General features: G+C 48.0%; 1 protein-coding gene across 3 annotated transcripts in view; it reads right to left on the bottom strand.

Moving 5' to 3' along the window:
• STXBP5 (syntaxin binding protein 5) overlaps positions 1-17276 on the bottom strand; it is a 611224-nt gene that overhangs the window by 182958 nt on the left and 410990 nt on the right. For all 3 annotated transcript variants that reach the window (XM_075339550.1, XM_075339551.1, XM_075339552.1), the window contains exon 10: positions 15768-15922. In XM_075339550.1, coding sequence (XP_075195665.1) covers positions 15768-15922 — 155 coding nt within the window. The remainder of the gene's footprint in view (positions 1-15767; positions 15923-17276) is intronic.

The raw sequence follows: 17276 nt of genomic DNA, 5'->3' as shown, positions 1-17276 counted from the left end.
AGCAGATATTTATTATTTTCTATGAAACAATTGTAATGCACTCAACCTTGATGGTCTGTATGCCCGCTCATCATGCAAGACTCCATTATTGAACAAAATCCATATTCAAGAGCATTTAAAAAGTTTGCTCAACATTTAAACAAGCCTTTGAAATACTGGGAGAATCTAGTCTGGTCACATGAGACAGAAATTGAATTGTTTGGATGCCATACTACACACCATGTTTGGAGGCCAAAAGGCAGTGCATATCACCTCCAAAACACCATAGCAACAATGAGGTTTGCAGGTGGGAACACCATGGTGTGGGGCTTTTTTCATCATACGGCACTGACACATTTCATGTAACTGAAGGAAGAATGAATAGACAAAGGCTAATGAACATGAACTGAGCGTGGACATTTTAGCAAGACAAAGATCCCAAACACACAGCCAAGGAAACACAATTGATTTCAGAGAAAGGAAATCAAGCAGCTATAATGGCCAAGCCAATCACCTAAACTGAATTCAACAGAAAATTTATGGAAGGAACTAAAGCTCAGTTCATAGATGAGCCCATGAAGCCTTCAGGATTTCAGTCTTTCGTGGAAGAATGGGATAAAAATCACACCTGAGCAATCCATGATACTAGTTGTTCCATACATGAGATGGCTTGAAGCTGTCATCATCAATGGCTTTTGTACAAAGTATTCAAAAAATTTCAGTAAGCGTGTTTAATACTTTTTTCCTTGTGCAATTTTTCATTATTACACATCGGTAAATATGGATGGTAAATATGGACATCTATGGTTTAATTTATTTGCCGATGTGGATGTGATGGACTATTACAGACATCTGGTGAGAAATTCATATTAATAGCACCTTTAAAAATATATTTACTTAGAAAATTGTGAGATGAGCGAGCCTGAAAAATACAGTTCGGTGTTCGTACTGAACACAGACTTTACAAAATAAACAGTGCTCGAGTTAGTAGTTCAGGTGCTTTACATATGCAAACCACGCACTCAAGCGTAGCTGTGCTCGGGTACGCTCGGTGCTCAGCCCAGTGCAAGCCTCTTGCAGTGTTTGAACGGTTCGCACTGGGGGCACCGAGAGCGTTCTCGGATGTAGAGTGCACCAAAATAAAAAAAATAAAAAGTCCCACCCATTCTCCCCTGGAAGTGTTCTGTTTATGGCTGGCTGTATGTGGGTGTAGACCCAAACTGCCCAATCAGTGACTTCCATTGTTGTTCAGGTCAAGTCCAGGTCCAGAAAAAAAACATTATCTAAAGTCTGGCTTAACCCACCTAACTGAATTTCAACGGGTCTGCTCATCTCTAGTGACATGTTCAATACTTATTTCACCAGCTGCATATACACACATATATAAACACACCCATTAGTATATGTGTATATATTACATTCCTTAATGAAGCAAAGATGGGATATCGCTGTGTGACTGTGGAAAAATCCAGACAAAATGGTGATTTTTATTGTCAATAAAAATGTGTGTGAAAATACGGATGTGTGACCAAGCCCATTGAATTTAATTGGTCTACGCGAGTCCATGTCTACGGTACATGTGAAAACGGACAGCTGATCAACAGATGTGTGAAAGCATGAATCTGTTTGAGGGCATGATACTATATGACTCGTGGGAGTCTCGAATCGGTATCACCCGGCACGGCGCACACTCTCCTGACAGGAGCACCTCAGCTGTATAGAAATACATGCAGCCAACCCGCTACTGTCAGAACAATGTGCGCCGTGCCGGGCGATACCGATGCGAGACTCGCACGATTCATATGCAAGTGGAATCACACCCTTAGTGAGCATTTCTTCTTTGTCGAGATAATCCATCCACAGCACAGGTGTGGCATATCAAGATGCTGATTAGACAGCATGATTATTGTACAGGTGTGCCTTAGGCTGGCCACAATTAAAGGCCACCCTAAAGTGTTGCATTTAGATTTTTGTTCACTGAATATATATATATATCACACACACACACACACACACACACACACACACACACATATATATACATAGACACACACACTACAGTTGAAAAGTTTAAGGTCACTTAGATATTTCCTTATTTTTGAAAGGAAAGCACATTTTTTTCAATGAAGCTAACAAATAATTATACACTCTATACATTGTTACTGTGGTAAATGACTATTCTAGCTTCAAGCATGTGTTTTTTAATGCAATATCTACATAGGTGTATAGAGGCCAATTTCCAACAACCACCACTCCAGTGTTCTAATGGTGCATTGTGTTTGCTAACTGTGTTAGAAGGCTAATGGATGTTTAGAAATCCACTGAAAACCCTTGTGCAACTACGTTAGCACAGTTGAAAACAATTTTAAATACTAATATAATAGATAATAGATTATGTAATATAATAAAAAATACTTGAATGGTAATAATACAAAATAAAAACAGATCACACTCGCATCCAGCACACTAATAAAAATCTGTAGGTATTTTGATTACAGGGAGAAAAAAAATTAATTCAGCCTAAGCAAGAGTACATTGTTAGTTATTAGATTATGCAGTCAGAAGGGTTGTGCTGTGAGCACACCCAAACAGTAAAGTTCGTGGTTCGTACCAGAAGCCTAGTGCTCGAACTTTAACTTTTCACAGAAGTCAGTGTCTGACTTCGGATGCTGTTCGAATGTTGAATAAAGCTTTTTAAAAGGTTGCAGCCAATCAACAAGCTTTTGGGAAAGGGAAGATGCTTGGATGCTGATTGGGAACAAAATAAGTGGGAAAAAAAAATGATGTGGGATCACCTTTATTTTTGATAACCAGCCAAGGTACAGCCAACAGCTGGTTGATCACACTGGAAAGAATCATGGCTATTTGGTCCTTGCCAGCCTAAAAATAGCAGCCCGCAGCTGTCCTAGAAATTGAGCATCCATTAGAAGCACCAATTCTGGCTCTTTACGATGCCCTGATGCAGTGGCAATCAGGTAATATTTTGAGGTTGATGTCAGTTGTGAATTGACAGCTGGCATCAAACCCAGTGATTAGTAATGTAGGAGTCTACCAGACACCTTCATTACTAACCCGGAAAGTGTACAGTGAAAAGACACACAATGGAAAAAAAGAGAATTTTGTTTACTTACCGTAAATTCTTTTCCTTATAGTTCCGTATTGGGAGACCCAGACATTGGGTGTATAGATTCTGCCTCCGGAGGACACACAAAGTACTACACTCAAAAGTGTAGCTCCTCCCTCTGAGCTTATACACCCCCTGGAGAAGCAGATCTAGCCAGTTTAGTGCAAAAGCTGAAGGAGAATAGCCACCCAAAAGTAAAAACAGAGCAAGAACCGGAACAACCGGAGCCTCTGTCTACGACAACAGCCGGTGATAACACGCGGAACAAGAAACTGCCAACAGGCAACAGGGAGGGTGCTGGGTCTCCCAATACGGAACTATAAGAAAACGAATTTACGGTAAGTAAACAAAATTCTCTTTTTCTTTATCGTTCCTATGGGAGACCCAGACATTGGGACGTCTCAAAGCAGTCCATGGGTGGGAATAAACAGAAAAACTGAGAAGTAGGCGGAGCCTAACTTCACAAGTGGGCGACAGCCGCCTGAAGGATGCGTCTGCCCAAGCTCGCATCTGCCGAAGCATGAGCATGCACTTGGTAGTGCTTTGAAAAGGTATGCAGGCTAGTCCAAGTGGCAGCCTGACAGACTTGCTGAGCCGTAGCCTGGTGCCTGAAAGCCCAAGAGGCACCGACAGCTCTGGTCGAGTGTGCCTTGATCCCCGGCGGGAGAGGCACCTGAGAACACTGGTAGGCATCCAAAATGGTTGACCTAATCCAACGGGCTAAGGTCGGCTTAGCAGCAGAGAGGCCCTTACGCCGACCTGTGGTTAGCACAAAAAGAGAGGTGCACCGTCTAAGAGCAGCGGGGCGAGACACATAGATCCGGAGCGCCCGCACCAGATCCAGAGTATGCAACGCTTTTTCAAAGCGATGAACAGGAGCCGGACAAAAGGAAGGTAGGGTAATGTCCTGGTTAAGGTGGAAAAGAGAAACCACCTTAGGGAGAAAGTCCGGAGTCGGACGGAGAACCACCTTGTCTTGATGAAAAACCAAAAAAGGCGACTCCGAAGAGAGGGCAACTAAATCAGAGACTCTCCTGAGGGAAGTTATGGCCACTAGAAAGACCACCTTCTGTGAAAGACGAAACAAAGAAAGCTCCCTAAGAGGCTCAAAGGGGGGTTTCTGCAAAACCGTGAGAACCAAATTGAGGTCCCAGGGATCCAAGGGCTGCCGGTAAGGCGGGATGATGTGAGACGCACCTTGCATGAAGGTGCGAACCTGAGCCAGCCGGGCGATACGCCGCTGGAACAGAACTGACAAAGCTGAGACTTGTCCCTTGAGAGAGTTGAGGGATAGTCCTAGCTGCAGACCGGACTGTAGAAAAGACAGAAGGGTCGGCAAGGAAAAAGGCCAAGGAGAATGGCCAGAAGAGCGACACCAGGACAGGAAAATCTTCCAAGTCCTGTGATAGATCTTGGCAGAGGAAGACTTACGGGCCCGAGTCATAGTGGAGATGACTTCAGGGGGGATACCAGAAGCCGTCAAGATCCAGGACTCAAGAGCCACACCGTCAATCTGAGAACCGCAGAATTCTGGCGGAAAAACGGACTTTGTGAGAGAAGGTCTGGACGGTCCGGAAGATGCCACGGCACCTCTACGGACAGATGGAGCAGGTCTGGGTACCAAGCTCGCCTGGGCCAGTCCGGAGCAATGAGGATGATTCGACGGCCCTCCATTCTGATCTTGCGCAGAACTCTGGGCAAGAGAGCTAGAGGGGGAAACACGTAGGACAGACGAAACTGGGACCAGTCTTGAACCAGAGCGTCCGCTGCAAAGGCCTGAGGATCGTGGGAGCGAGCCACGTAAACCGGAACCTTGTTGTTGTGATGGGATGCCATTAGGTCCACTTCCGGAGTGCCCCACTTGCGGCAGATTGACTGAAACACTGCCGGATGCAGGGACCACTCGCCACTGTCCACGGTTTGATGGCTGAGATAATCTGCTTCCCAGTTTTCCACGCCTGGGATGTGGACTGCGGATATGGTGGACTTGGAGTCCTCCGTCCATTGAAGGATGCGTTGAACCTCCAACATTGCCAGGCGGCTGCGTGTCCCGCCTTGGTGATTGATGTAGGCAACCGCTGTCTGACTGGACTCGGATGTGCTTGCCCGCCAACAGGTGGTGAAAGGCTAGGAGAGCTAGAAGCACAGCTCTGGTTTCCAGCACATTGATCGAGAGTGCTGACTCGGACGGAGTCCAAGTGCCCTGCGCTCGGTGGTGGAGACATACCGCTCCCCAGCCGGATAGACTGGCATCCGTGGTGATGATCACCCAGGACGGGGCCAGGAAGGAGCGCCCCTGAGACAGAGAGAGGGGCCGAAGCCACCACTGAAGAGAGCTCCTGGTCTGCGGCGACAGAGCCACTAGCCTGTGCAAGGAGGAAGGCCGCTTGTCCCAACAGCGGAGAATGTCCAGCTGCAGAGGACGCAGATGGAACTGGGCAAAGGGAACAGCCTCCATTGACGCCACCATCTGACCCAGCACCTGCATCAGGTGCCTGATGGAATAACGGCGGGGCCTCAGCAGAGAGCGCACCGCCAGTTGGAGGGACTGCTGTTTGACTAAGGGCAGCTTCACAAGTGCCGGCAGAGTCTCGAACTGCATCCCTAGGTACGTGGGTCGGAGTCAGAGTGGATTTGGGCAGATTGACAAGCCACCCGAATTGGGCTAGATTGGCGAGAGTGAGAGAGACACTCCGCTGACAGTCTGCGCTGGATGAAGCCTTGACTAGAAGGTCGTCCAGGTAAGGAATCACTGCCAACCCCTGGAGGTGCAGAACCGCAACCACTGCTGCCATTGACCTTGGTGAATACCCGAGGGGCCGTGGCTAACCCGAAGGGGAGAGCCACGAATTGGAAATGTTCCTCTCAGATTGCAAAACGTAGCCAACGCTGGTGTGAAACTGCAATTGGCACATGCAGATAGGCATCTCTGATGTCGATGGATGCCAGGAAATCCCCTTGGGTCATTGAGGCAATGACTGATCGCAGAGACTCCATGAGAAAATGCCGCACCTGAACATGCTTGTTGAGAAGCTTGAGATCCAGGATGGGCCGGAAGGAACCGTCCTTTTTGGGGACAAGGAAGAGATTTGAGTAGAAACCTCTGAACCGTTCCCGGGCGGGAACCGGTACAACTACTCCGTTGGCCTGCAAGGATGCCACGGCCTGAGAGAAGGCGGCGGCCTTGGAGCAGGGGGGAGTTGACAGAAAAAATCTGTTTGGTGGGCTGGAAGAGAATTCTATCCTGTAGCCGTGGGAGATGATATCCCGCACCCACTGATCGGAGACGTGTTGAAACCACACATCGCCAAAGTGGGAGAGCCTGCCACCGACTAAGGACGTTGCTGGCGCGGACAGATAGTCAAGAGGAGGCTGCCTTCGAGGCAGCAGCTCCTGCGGTCTTCTGTGGACGCGCTTTTGTGCGCCAGCTGGATTTTTGGTCCTTGGCTGAGTTAGTGGACGAGGCCGAGGGCTTAGAGGACGACCAGTTGGAGGAACGAAAGGAATGAAACCTCGACTGATTCCTACCCTGGACAGGTTTCCTGGTTTTGGTTTGTGGCATGGAAGTACTCTTCCCGCCAGTAGCCTCCTTAATAATTTCATCCAGCTGTTCACCGAACAGCCTGGACCCAGCAAAAGGGAGTCCAGCAAGGAACTTCTTCGAGGAAGCATCTGCCTTCCACTCTCAAAGCCACAGGATCCTGCAGATAGCGAGGGAATTAGCCGAAGCCACCTCAGTGCGGTAAGAAGCCTCCAGCATGGCAGACATGGCATAGGATGAAAAAGCTGAAGCTTGGGAAGTTAAAGCAACCATTTCGGGCATAGATTCCCTGGCGAGGGAATGCATCTCCTCTAGAGAAGCAGAGATGGCTTTGAGAGCCCACACTGCTGCAAAAGTTGGGGAGAACAAGGCCCCTGCCGCCTCATATACAGATTTGGCCAGAAGGTCGACCTGGCAGTCAGTGGAATCCTTAAGAGAGGTGCCATCAGCCACTGATACAACGGTCCGGGCTGATAGCCTAGACACCGGAGGGTCTACCTTTGGTGAATGAGCCCACTCCTTGACCACCTCAGGTGGAAATGGAAACCGGTCATCAGAACCACGCTTTGGGAAGCGTTTGTCAGGACAAGCCCTAGGCTTGGACACAGCGGCCTGAAAACTGGAGTGGTTAAAGAACACACTCTTTGTCCTCTTAGGCGAGGTAAACTGGTGTTTTTCAGCCAGAGAGGGTTGCTCCTCTGATACTGGCGGATTGAGATCCAGTACAGAATTAATGGACGCAATCAAATCACTAACATCTGAGTCACTTTCGGACAGATCAATGGGGCACATGGAGTTAGCCTCCGAGCCCCCTGTAAAGGCATCCTCCTCGTCCTGCGAGTCAGCTCCTGAATCAGAGCCGCGGGACGAGGAAGGAGAGGGAGCCCTGCGTCTCCTTTTAGGAGGACGGGGTCTGGGACCCGATGATGAATCCTCTGTGAGCTCCGCTGAGAGAGCCCTAGCAGCAGAGGCACCCTGTGAAGGGGGCTGATGCATGTTCAGCAAAGTCCTGGACAGATGTCCCATGGAGTCGGCAAAATACTGGGAGATAGACCTAGAAAAGGATTCTACCCAAGCCGGGGGTTCAGCCACAGGGACCGGAGCAGCCTGAGAGACCACTGGGGGGGCGATTCCAGGCTGAGGCATCGTCAGGTTAGAGCAGGCATCACAATGTGGATAGGTGCTCGGTTCAGGCAGTAGGAGCTTACATGCAGTGCATACTGAATTACAGCTTTGGAGCCTTGCTTCTCGTGTGAGACATGCTGCTGAAGTGGGGGCTCTGCCAGAATGACCCCCAGAGAGTATATACAGAAGGTCCACAACCAGAGGTTGTGGCTTACCAGACCGCTGGAGCGGTTTGTGTGCCCTCCAGATCCCAAAGCCCGGACCCCCCCAAGCACCTCAGCAGGGATGCTGCAGCCATCGCTGATCGCATGGAAGAACGCTGAGAAAATGGCGCCGGAGTGAAGAGAGGGGGCGGGACTCACTCAGAGCGGGATCTGGAGGGCCATAGAGACCTACAGGGGAGGAGACATGAACTCAGTGAGGAGTGTCTCTCCCCTGTGTAGAACGGCAGCTGGGCGGAGCCGCACTGTCCCTCTGCATGAATGACATGCGAGTGCAGTGAAACCGAAAGTAGGCCTCCGGCGAAGCCGGGGCCTAAATTTGAGCGGTGCGGCCGGCGCGCAGGCACCATCGGCACGGTTCTCAGGCGACAGCCAGAGAACCCGCCGGAAATGTCACAAAAAACACTCCGCACACTCTCCCACAACAATAAATTACAAGGGACCCCCATATATAAACGTCTCAGGTACTTAGCTTGCTGAGACGCAGGGTTCCAAGTCCCTGGGGGCGAGTGCTCCGGTCCAGCAGGATCCTGAAGGGCTGCGGATGGAGACAGGTCTCCTGCCAAGCATGGAGAACCGTGCTGGCTCCCACTTCAAGCCAGAGCCCAGGAGGGATGGTGAAGGAGCACGGCATGTAAGGCTCCAGCCTTGGAATCAACCTTAACAGCACCGCCGAGACAGTGGGGTGAGAAGGGACATGCCGGGGGTCCAGGCTTGGACCCGCTTTTCTTCAAACTCTTTCCAAAAATGAAAAATCAGATGAGAATGCATGTGTGGATGTATGCCTCCTGAACACAAAGCGATAAACTGGCTAGATCTGGTTCTCCAGGGGGTGTATAAGCTCAGAGGGAGGAGCTACACTTTTGAGTGTAGTACTTTGTGTGTCCTCCGGAGGCAGAAGCTATACACCCAATGTCTGGGTCTCCCATAGGAACGATAAAGAAAAATAGGTTTATTTGAATAAAGACTCCCTCATTCACCAATTTATTAATTTAAGTGAATCCATGAAGTTCCAACATAATCCAATGGTGTAATGTCCCAAGACGTCCATTGAATGCTATGGAGACTTGTTCTGAGAAAAAAGTTCCACATGTTACTCCTGGTCTGCGACAGGCACGGAATTGTTCACAAGCATGAGAAATTCCATGCCTGTCGGTGGACTAGAAGTGACCTATGGAGCCTCGTTCTCAGAACCGGACACCCTAGGTTTTGATGGACGTCATGGGACATTACACCAATGGATATGCCACTTCTGGGGCGACTGAGGGCTCATATTTTTAGACTGGGAAGAGATAAATAACTGTGGGCCTTCTCAGTCTGATAATATCAGCCCACAGCTGTCTGCTTTATCATGGCTGGTTATCAAAAATAGAAGGGACCCCATGTAAGTTTTTCTAAAATTTTGTTTATTTGCTATTCATATTTCTTTCAGGGCAATTATCTTGCTCTTACCCCCATTTTGCTTCTTTTTGCAGCCCCCTGGCACTTACTACGACCATTTTACAGTCATTTTACAGCAGTAAGTTAAAGTCCCCATTGACTTATCTGGTGTTCGGGGTAAAGTTCGGGTACTAAACCAAACTTATCTAAAATCTGGCCGAACCTAGTGAACCTGAACATCCACAGGTCCACTGATCCCTATATAAGCTATTAACCCCTTCACGACCATGGACGGATCTTTCCGTCATGGTGCCCTGGGCCTTAACGACCAAGGTCGGATCTTTCCGTCATGGCGTAATCGCGGCACCGGAGCCTCCGGTGACTGCGAAAAGTTAACATAAACCGCAGATTCGGGGAGGAGGGGACCTATACCTGACCTCAGGAGGGGTGGTGCCTCCTCCCCGGACCTACGGAGGCTGTGATTGGCTGACGAACGCCGCTCAACCAATCACAGCCACTGTAATGTTCCAGCCATTTAAAATGACTGAAACATTGAAATCCAGCCCTGACCAGTGCAGCTGTAGCACTGTCCCTTGGCTGGAGCTGGCTGACCTCACTGGATCACCCTCCACCAGTTCCAGCAACTCTGATTGGAGAGATCGGCCATGTGACCGATCTCTCCAATCACCATGGACCTGTTGCCGGTGACCGCCCCCGTCACTTGTCGTCCCTGCAGCACGCCAGCACAGTGAGTGTATACAGTGCAATGGCAGGGTTACAAGCTCCGGTCTGGGTAGTCCCATGCTGTTATGTGACCGGAGCAAGGGACCCGGAAGTTGCCGCGCTGCCATTGCACTGTATGAAACCGGCGAAAAGCCTCCCGATCCACCGCTGCCCTCCGCGATCTGCCACCTGTCTCCCCGATCTACTGCCCGCACCCCCACCCCTCGTGATCTGCTGCCTGCACCCTCACCCCCACACCTCCCAATCCGCCGCCGCTGCCCTCCGCGATCTGCCACCTGTCTTCCCGATCTGCTGCCCGCAACCCCACGCCTCGTGATCTGCTGCCCGCACCGCCACACCTCCCGATCCGCCGCTGCCCTCCGCGATCTGCCACCTGTCTCCCCGATCTGATGCTTACACCCCCACCCCTCGTGATCTGCTGCCCGCACCCCCACACCTCCCGATCCGCCGCTGCCCTCCACGATCTGCCACCTGTCTCCCCGATCTGCTGCCCTCACCCTCACCCCTCGTGATCTGCTGCCCGCACCACCACCCCTCCCGATCCACCGCTGCCCTCCTCAGTCTGCCACAGTGTCACCGTTCTCCCCGATCTGCTGCCCGGCCACTCCCCCTCGTGATCGGCTGCCCGCCCCCTCTCCTCCGTTATGCGCTGCGCGCCCCCTCTCCTCCGTTATGCGCTGCGCACCCCCTCTCCTCCGTTATGCGCTGCGCGCCGCTCTCCCTCGTGATCGGCTGGCGCCCCCTCCCCTCCGTGATGTGCTGCCCACTCCCCCCCACCTCTCACCCCCATGATCGGCTACCCGCCCCCTCCCCTGTCACCCCCGTATATGTGTGCTCCCTCCCCTGTCACCCCCGTGATGTGTGCTCCCTCCTCTGTCACCCCCGTGATCTGTGCTCTCTCCCCTGTCACCCCCGTGATCTGTGCTCCCTCCCCTGTCACCCCCGTGATCTGTGCTCCCTCACCTCTCACCCCCGTGATCTCTGCTCCCTTACCTGTCACCCCGTGATCTGCTGTCCGCTCTCCCGCCACCTCTCACCCCCATGATCTGTGCTCCCTCACCTCTCACCCCCGTGATCTGTGCTCCCTCACCTCTCACCCCCGTGATCTGTGCTCCCTCACCTCTCACCCCCGTGATCTGTGCTCCCTCACCTCTCACCCCCGTGATCTGTGCTCCCTCACCTCTCACCCCCGTGATCTGTGCTCCCTCACCTCTCACCCCGTGATCTGTGCTCCCTCACCTCTCACCCCCGTGATCTGTGCTCCCTCACCTCTCACCCCCGTGATCTGTGCTCCCTTACCTGTCACCCCGTGATCTGCTGTCCGCTCTCCCGCCACCTCTCACCCCCATGATCTGTGCTCCCTCACCTCTCACCCCCCGTGATCTGTGCTCCCTCACCTCTCACCCCCGTGATCTGTGCTCCCTCACCTCTCACCCCCGTGATCTGTGCTCTCTCACCTCTCACCCCCATGATATGTGCTCTGCTCACCTGTCTCCCCCGTGATCTGCGCTGCGCTCCCTCTCCCACCTCTCACCCTCCCCGATCTGCTGCCTCCTTCATCTCCTGTGATCCTGCTGCCTAGATCCATCCTGTAAGGTAACTATCCCCAATCTCACCTCCCACTCCCCATCCCCCCTTCACCCCATTTTCTGCCGCTCCTGCATCCACTGCGCCCTCTCCCATCCGCCCACACCCTATACCAGCCGCCTCCGTCTCACAATCACAGATGCTCCCTTTATATGCCGCTGCCCCCCCCATCTGCCGCCCTCCATCTGCCACTGTTCTGATCCATCCTGTAAGTATTGTTCGTGGCTCTTTTCTAACTATCCCCAATTGCATCTCCCACTCCCTCTCCCCCCGCCTCCTCCCCCACCTGCTTGCTGCCAAGTGCTGATCAGCTACGTGATTGGCTGATCAGGTGCGTAATTGTTGCTCTAGTTTTTGCTTTTTTTGTGCACCCCAAATAAAAAAAAAACAAAAAAAAAGACTTGAACAATTAGGTACCTGATCAGCAATCGTCCTGCAGTCGTACTAGACTTTGGACAGGACTTATTTTTTCCATCCCACCTAGTCCCCCCCCTTTTTTGCAGAACATTCGTGCGTGCGCCCTGTTTTTTTTTTCTATGCCATGGGGGGTCTAGTTTCCAAAATGGGGTCACATGGGGGAGCTCCACTGTTTCGGCACCTCAGGGGGTCTCCAAACACAACATGGAATACGCTAATTATCCCAGACAATTTTGCGTTTGAAAAGTCAAATGACGCTCCTTGCATTCCGAGCCCTGCTGTGCGCCCAAACATTTGATTTCCACCACATATGAGGTATCTGTGTACTCAGGAGAAATTGCACCATACATTTTATGGTGCAATTTTTCCTGATACCCTTGTGAAAAAAAAGCTACCTGGTTGAAGTAACGATTTTGTGGTAAAAAAATTTTTTTTTTATTTTCACGGCTCAACTCTATTAACTTTTGTGAAGCCCCCAGAGGATCAAAGTGCTCAATAAACATCTAGATAAATTCCATGAGGGGTCTAGTTTCCAAAATGGGGTCACATGTGGGGGAGGAGCTCCACTGTTTCGGCACCTCAGGGGCTCTCCAAACGCAACATGGTGCGGCTAACGATTCCAGCTAATTTTCTGTTCAAAAAGTCAAATGACGCTCCTTCCCTACCGAGTCCTACCGTGCGCCCAAACAGTGGTTTTTCGCCACATATGAGGTATCTGCGTGCTCAGACAAAATTGCCCAACAAATTTTGGGGGTTCATTTAATCCTGCTACCCTTGTGAAATGCAATATTTGAGGCTAAATTAACATTTTTGTTGCAAAAAGTAAAATGTTCATTTTTTCCTTCCACATTGCTTTAGTTACTGTGAAGCACCAGAAGGGTTAATAACCTTCTTGAATGTGGTTTTGAGTAGCCTGAGGGGTGCCGTTTTTGGAATGGTGTCACTTTTGGGTGTTTTGTGTCATGTAGACCTTTCAAAATCGCTTCAAATGTGATGTGGTCCCTAAAAAAAAGTGGCTTTGTAAATTTTGTTGTAAAAATGAGAAATTGCTCATAAATTTTGAACCCCTATAACTTCCTTAATTTTTTTTTTTCCCCTCAAAATTGTTCTGAGGTAAAGTAGACATATGGGAAATGTTATTTATTATTTTGTGTCATATGTCTTGTTGGTTTTAGAGCATAAAAATTCAAAGTTTGAAAATTGCAACATTTTCAAAATTTTCGCGAAATTTCCGTTTTTGTCACAAAGAAACGGAAAAAATATCGGCCTAAATTTACCACTAACATGAAGCCCAATATGTCACGAAAAAAAACAATCTCAGAATCACCGGGATCCGTTGAAGCGTTCCAGAGTTATAACCTCAAAGTGACACTGGTCAAAATTGCAAAAAATGGCCTGGTCTTTAGGGTCAAAATAGGCTTGGGGCTGAAGGGGTTTAAGATTGCATCAAAAGTATTAACACATTTTTCTTTAAAAGACAACCCATACATGATGGTGGGTACAGAATGCAGTTGTGTTCATAATGTATACGCAGCAAATACCAAAAAGTGCATTTATCCAATAGAGAGAAAATGTTTATTCTCTAAGGAACTGCAGTAGTTAAATCTAAGTTACTTGATACTATATAATCGAACACCTTGCATGTACTCACCATGTATTTGCATATAATCTATTATGTCTTTATTCTCAGCAATCTATTTCATCTTGTTCTACTTTATTTACAGGGACTCAACTGGCAGGACAAAGAATTGTTGGCACCCAAGGTTCAGGATGTGGAGCAGCTTTCATTATATGGAGGCTCAGCACATAAACATGGGATAATCACATCGCATGGTTTGTATTTAAGCTTCTGGGGGATCTTATAGGATTATAAACATTTAACCATGACATGAAATGTAAATTGTATGTTACCAGGTCCAGATTTTCTACAATCGTAAATGCTAATCTTACTGCAATCCTTATAATAAGTCTGCTACTGAATAGTGTTACACTTAAAGGGGTTTGTCCCACGAAAAAAGTAAACTTTAAACAATAGATCTTGAAATAATAATTTTCACAATTGGATGTTACATTATATTATATTAATATATATATATATATATATATATATATATATATATATATATATATATATATATATATATATATATATATATATAAAATTATATATACACATACACACTGCAGGGTCCAGGGGAGGTGGGGGTGCTGCTGGGGGCAGGTGAACGCTGCGGCGGCAGCGTTTGATCTCCTGCTCCCGCTCATATAATATGCACAGCCACTGTACATCTCCGGTGGTGCTAAAATCGCACCGCAGTGACGGGCTGGGGGAGCCGTGCATATTATATGTCCCTGCGCCCCCCTGTGATGGCACATGCCCCCCCTTTGTTAGATATGGCCCCCATGCTGCTACTCATTCTAAAATAAAAAAGCTTTACTTACCCCCTCCAGCGTTTCTCCCCAGTGTTCCTGCTTCCACTGTGATCAGGCACGCAGAGATCTCAGTCTGCTGTGCCGATCACATGACCGGCACTAGAACCAGGAAGTAGAGGAAGAGAAGCACGGAGGGAGACAGGAGGGAGATCAGCGCTGCAGGAGGTAAGGAAAGAGTGTTTCATTTTACTATGGGCAGCACCATGGGGGCGATATCTAACACAGGGGGACTTGTGCGATCTATATAGGGGCCATGGGCAGCACTATGGGGGCGATATCCAACACAGGGGGACTTGTGCGATCTATATAGGGGCCATGGTAGCACTATGGGGGCGATATCTAACACAGGGGGACTTGAGCGATCTATAGGGGCCATGGGCAGCACAGGGGAACGTGTGCCATCACAAGGGGGCTATATTCAATATAAGGGGGCTATATCCAGATTAAGGGGGGCTAATTTTAGGATGGGGAGCTATGAGGGACATATACCCTATATGATTTGTTAGAGGGACACTGGCATTATAAGATGGACCCCATTTAACATTAAAAAAAAAAAAAATCTCTTTTCCTTCCCCAAATTTGGGGGTGCGTCTTATAATCAGGTGCGTCTTATAAAGCGAAAAATACGGTATGTGTCCAAGTTATGTGCTGTGTAATGGCCGTATCTGACCGTACAGGGACATGGTCTTGTCATACCACAGCTCCTTGGCTGGGGAGGAAGTAAAACAGTATACAGATATTACAGCACGAGAGCACGATTATTTAAGGTAAACAATTTTTTTTTTTTTTTTTTTAAACCAGCTAGGTAAATGCTTTACCTCACAGAAAGAATCAGCTATGATCCCATGCTGTAATGTCTTTATACTTTCTTCCATCCTCCCCAGCCCAGTAGATGTGGTATGATCAGACCATGTCCCTGTACAGTCAGACACGGCCATTACACAGTACATAGCAGGGGCACATTTATAACATTATCTCAGTGCAGGAACATTTTTTTAAACATCCAATTGTGGAAATTATTATTATTCCAAGACTGATTGATTAAAATTAACTTTAAAATTAACTTTCTGGTAAAACCCTTTAAATTCATCATAACAAAGGCACCTGCCCATTCTGTGTAACCTTTGCAACATCAATGATGTTCAATCAAGAAACTATTAAGAGAGATTTGGAGAAGTTTGAACACAGATCTAATACCCCGCATTTTTACACTCACCGTTCGGATATGGAGTTTCACAAAGGGTAAGAAAATCCACAATTTGATAATCCATTTCAAGGACTGCTGTACTTTTTCCATGCATGACCGTTAAGCAAGGCCTTCTTCCCGCCGTGTCATAAGCCAGGCCACCCGAGAGGATAATGAAAGGCTCCCTAAAACAAAAAGTTATAAATACTGTAACAAAAGAATAAAACCAATTTATATATTGCCACAGGAAACAATCAATCAATTATACCGCATATTTTTACGTTTTGTAAACTAATCAAAATATTCTATAGAGACAACACCACTGCAAAGTTTCATTGTAACATCACTCATTGTCTCAACACGACTGCCTGGCCCAATAGTTGGTAGAGGTTTCTGCCTGTTAGGCTTCGTTCACATGAACGAATTTTGGGTCTGGGTACACTACGAACTGTACATGGAAAGTACACTGATCCAAGTAGGTCTATGCGCTAGTGAATTGTGCATATTCCTTACCCCTCCAAACACTAAATCTTTTATAACTTCTCATCTCTTCTAGAATCTACCGTAAAAATGATAACGGGGTAAAATATCCTCCACCTATTATATTTACTCTACACTGCGGCTGTTCCAATATCATTTTTCTTGTAAAAAATAAAAGCATTATTACTCAGGGACTGGCCATAGACACAATTTTACTAAAATGTCATTGCACAGTAAACAGCTGCACAATACCATGAGGTTGCGGGCAGCTGTCATACATAGCCTGACTCACCATAGAGAAGGCAGACATTATTATAATTTTAGCTTTCCTGATTGATGTATATATTATGCTGAACAAGCAATGTGCAGAGGCGCTGTAACAGCCGCGGATCACTATGTAACATGGGATGGCTGTAGATTCACTCCCCTATGACTGAAACTATGGACATGGGAACCGCTCCATAAATTAAAACTGACATGTTCTATACGTGAAAACCACAATTAGAACATGTACATAAAAAATGAACACCTAAAGGAGGCCTAAAATGTAACAAAAAAGCAGCACAGTATCAAGTTTAACAAAGCAGCAGCAAACTGGTAGTAAATTAGAAGAGGTTTTCAAATATTAGACAACACCCCCCCACCCCCCAAAAAAAAAACAAAAAAAAAAACAAAAAACAAAACCTCAGGATTGATTAAGTACAGTGACAATCAAAGGACACACACAGGCATCCACATTGAGCTTTAAAGTCAGGTAAAATCCTGCCTCCCAAAAAAAAAGTATGCCAATTCCATCTGTTATTGGGTGTGACTGTGAAGCTCTGACCACCAAGAAAGTAAAATACCATGGCATAATACAACTTTACAGGGAATATCTCATGAGGATTTTACAATGTAAGCTGAGGACAGCATGCTGTGAGAATTAAAGGGTTAAAGTAAAAACATCTGTGTCTGAGCAATTGATTACTTATATTAAAAGGTTTATTGCTCTGTGATTAACATTAGTGTGACTCCTCTGCACTGCAGAGCAGTCCAGCACGCCCCCTGCTGTGATTGACA

Source organism: Anomaloglossus baeobatrachus, chromosome 3, assembly GCF_048569485.1.
Source record: "Anomaloglossus baeobatrachus isolate aAnoBae1 chromosome 3, aAnoBae1.hap1, whole genome shotgun sequence".
Taxonomy (NCBI): domain Eukaryota; kingdom Metazoa; phylum Chordata; class Amphibia; order Anura; family Aromobatidae; genus Anomaloglossus; species Anomaloglossus baeobatrachus.
The sequence above is the reverse complement of the archived record's forward strand: the minus strand, read 5'-3'. Positions and strand labels throughout refer to the sequence as shown.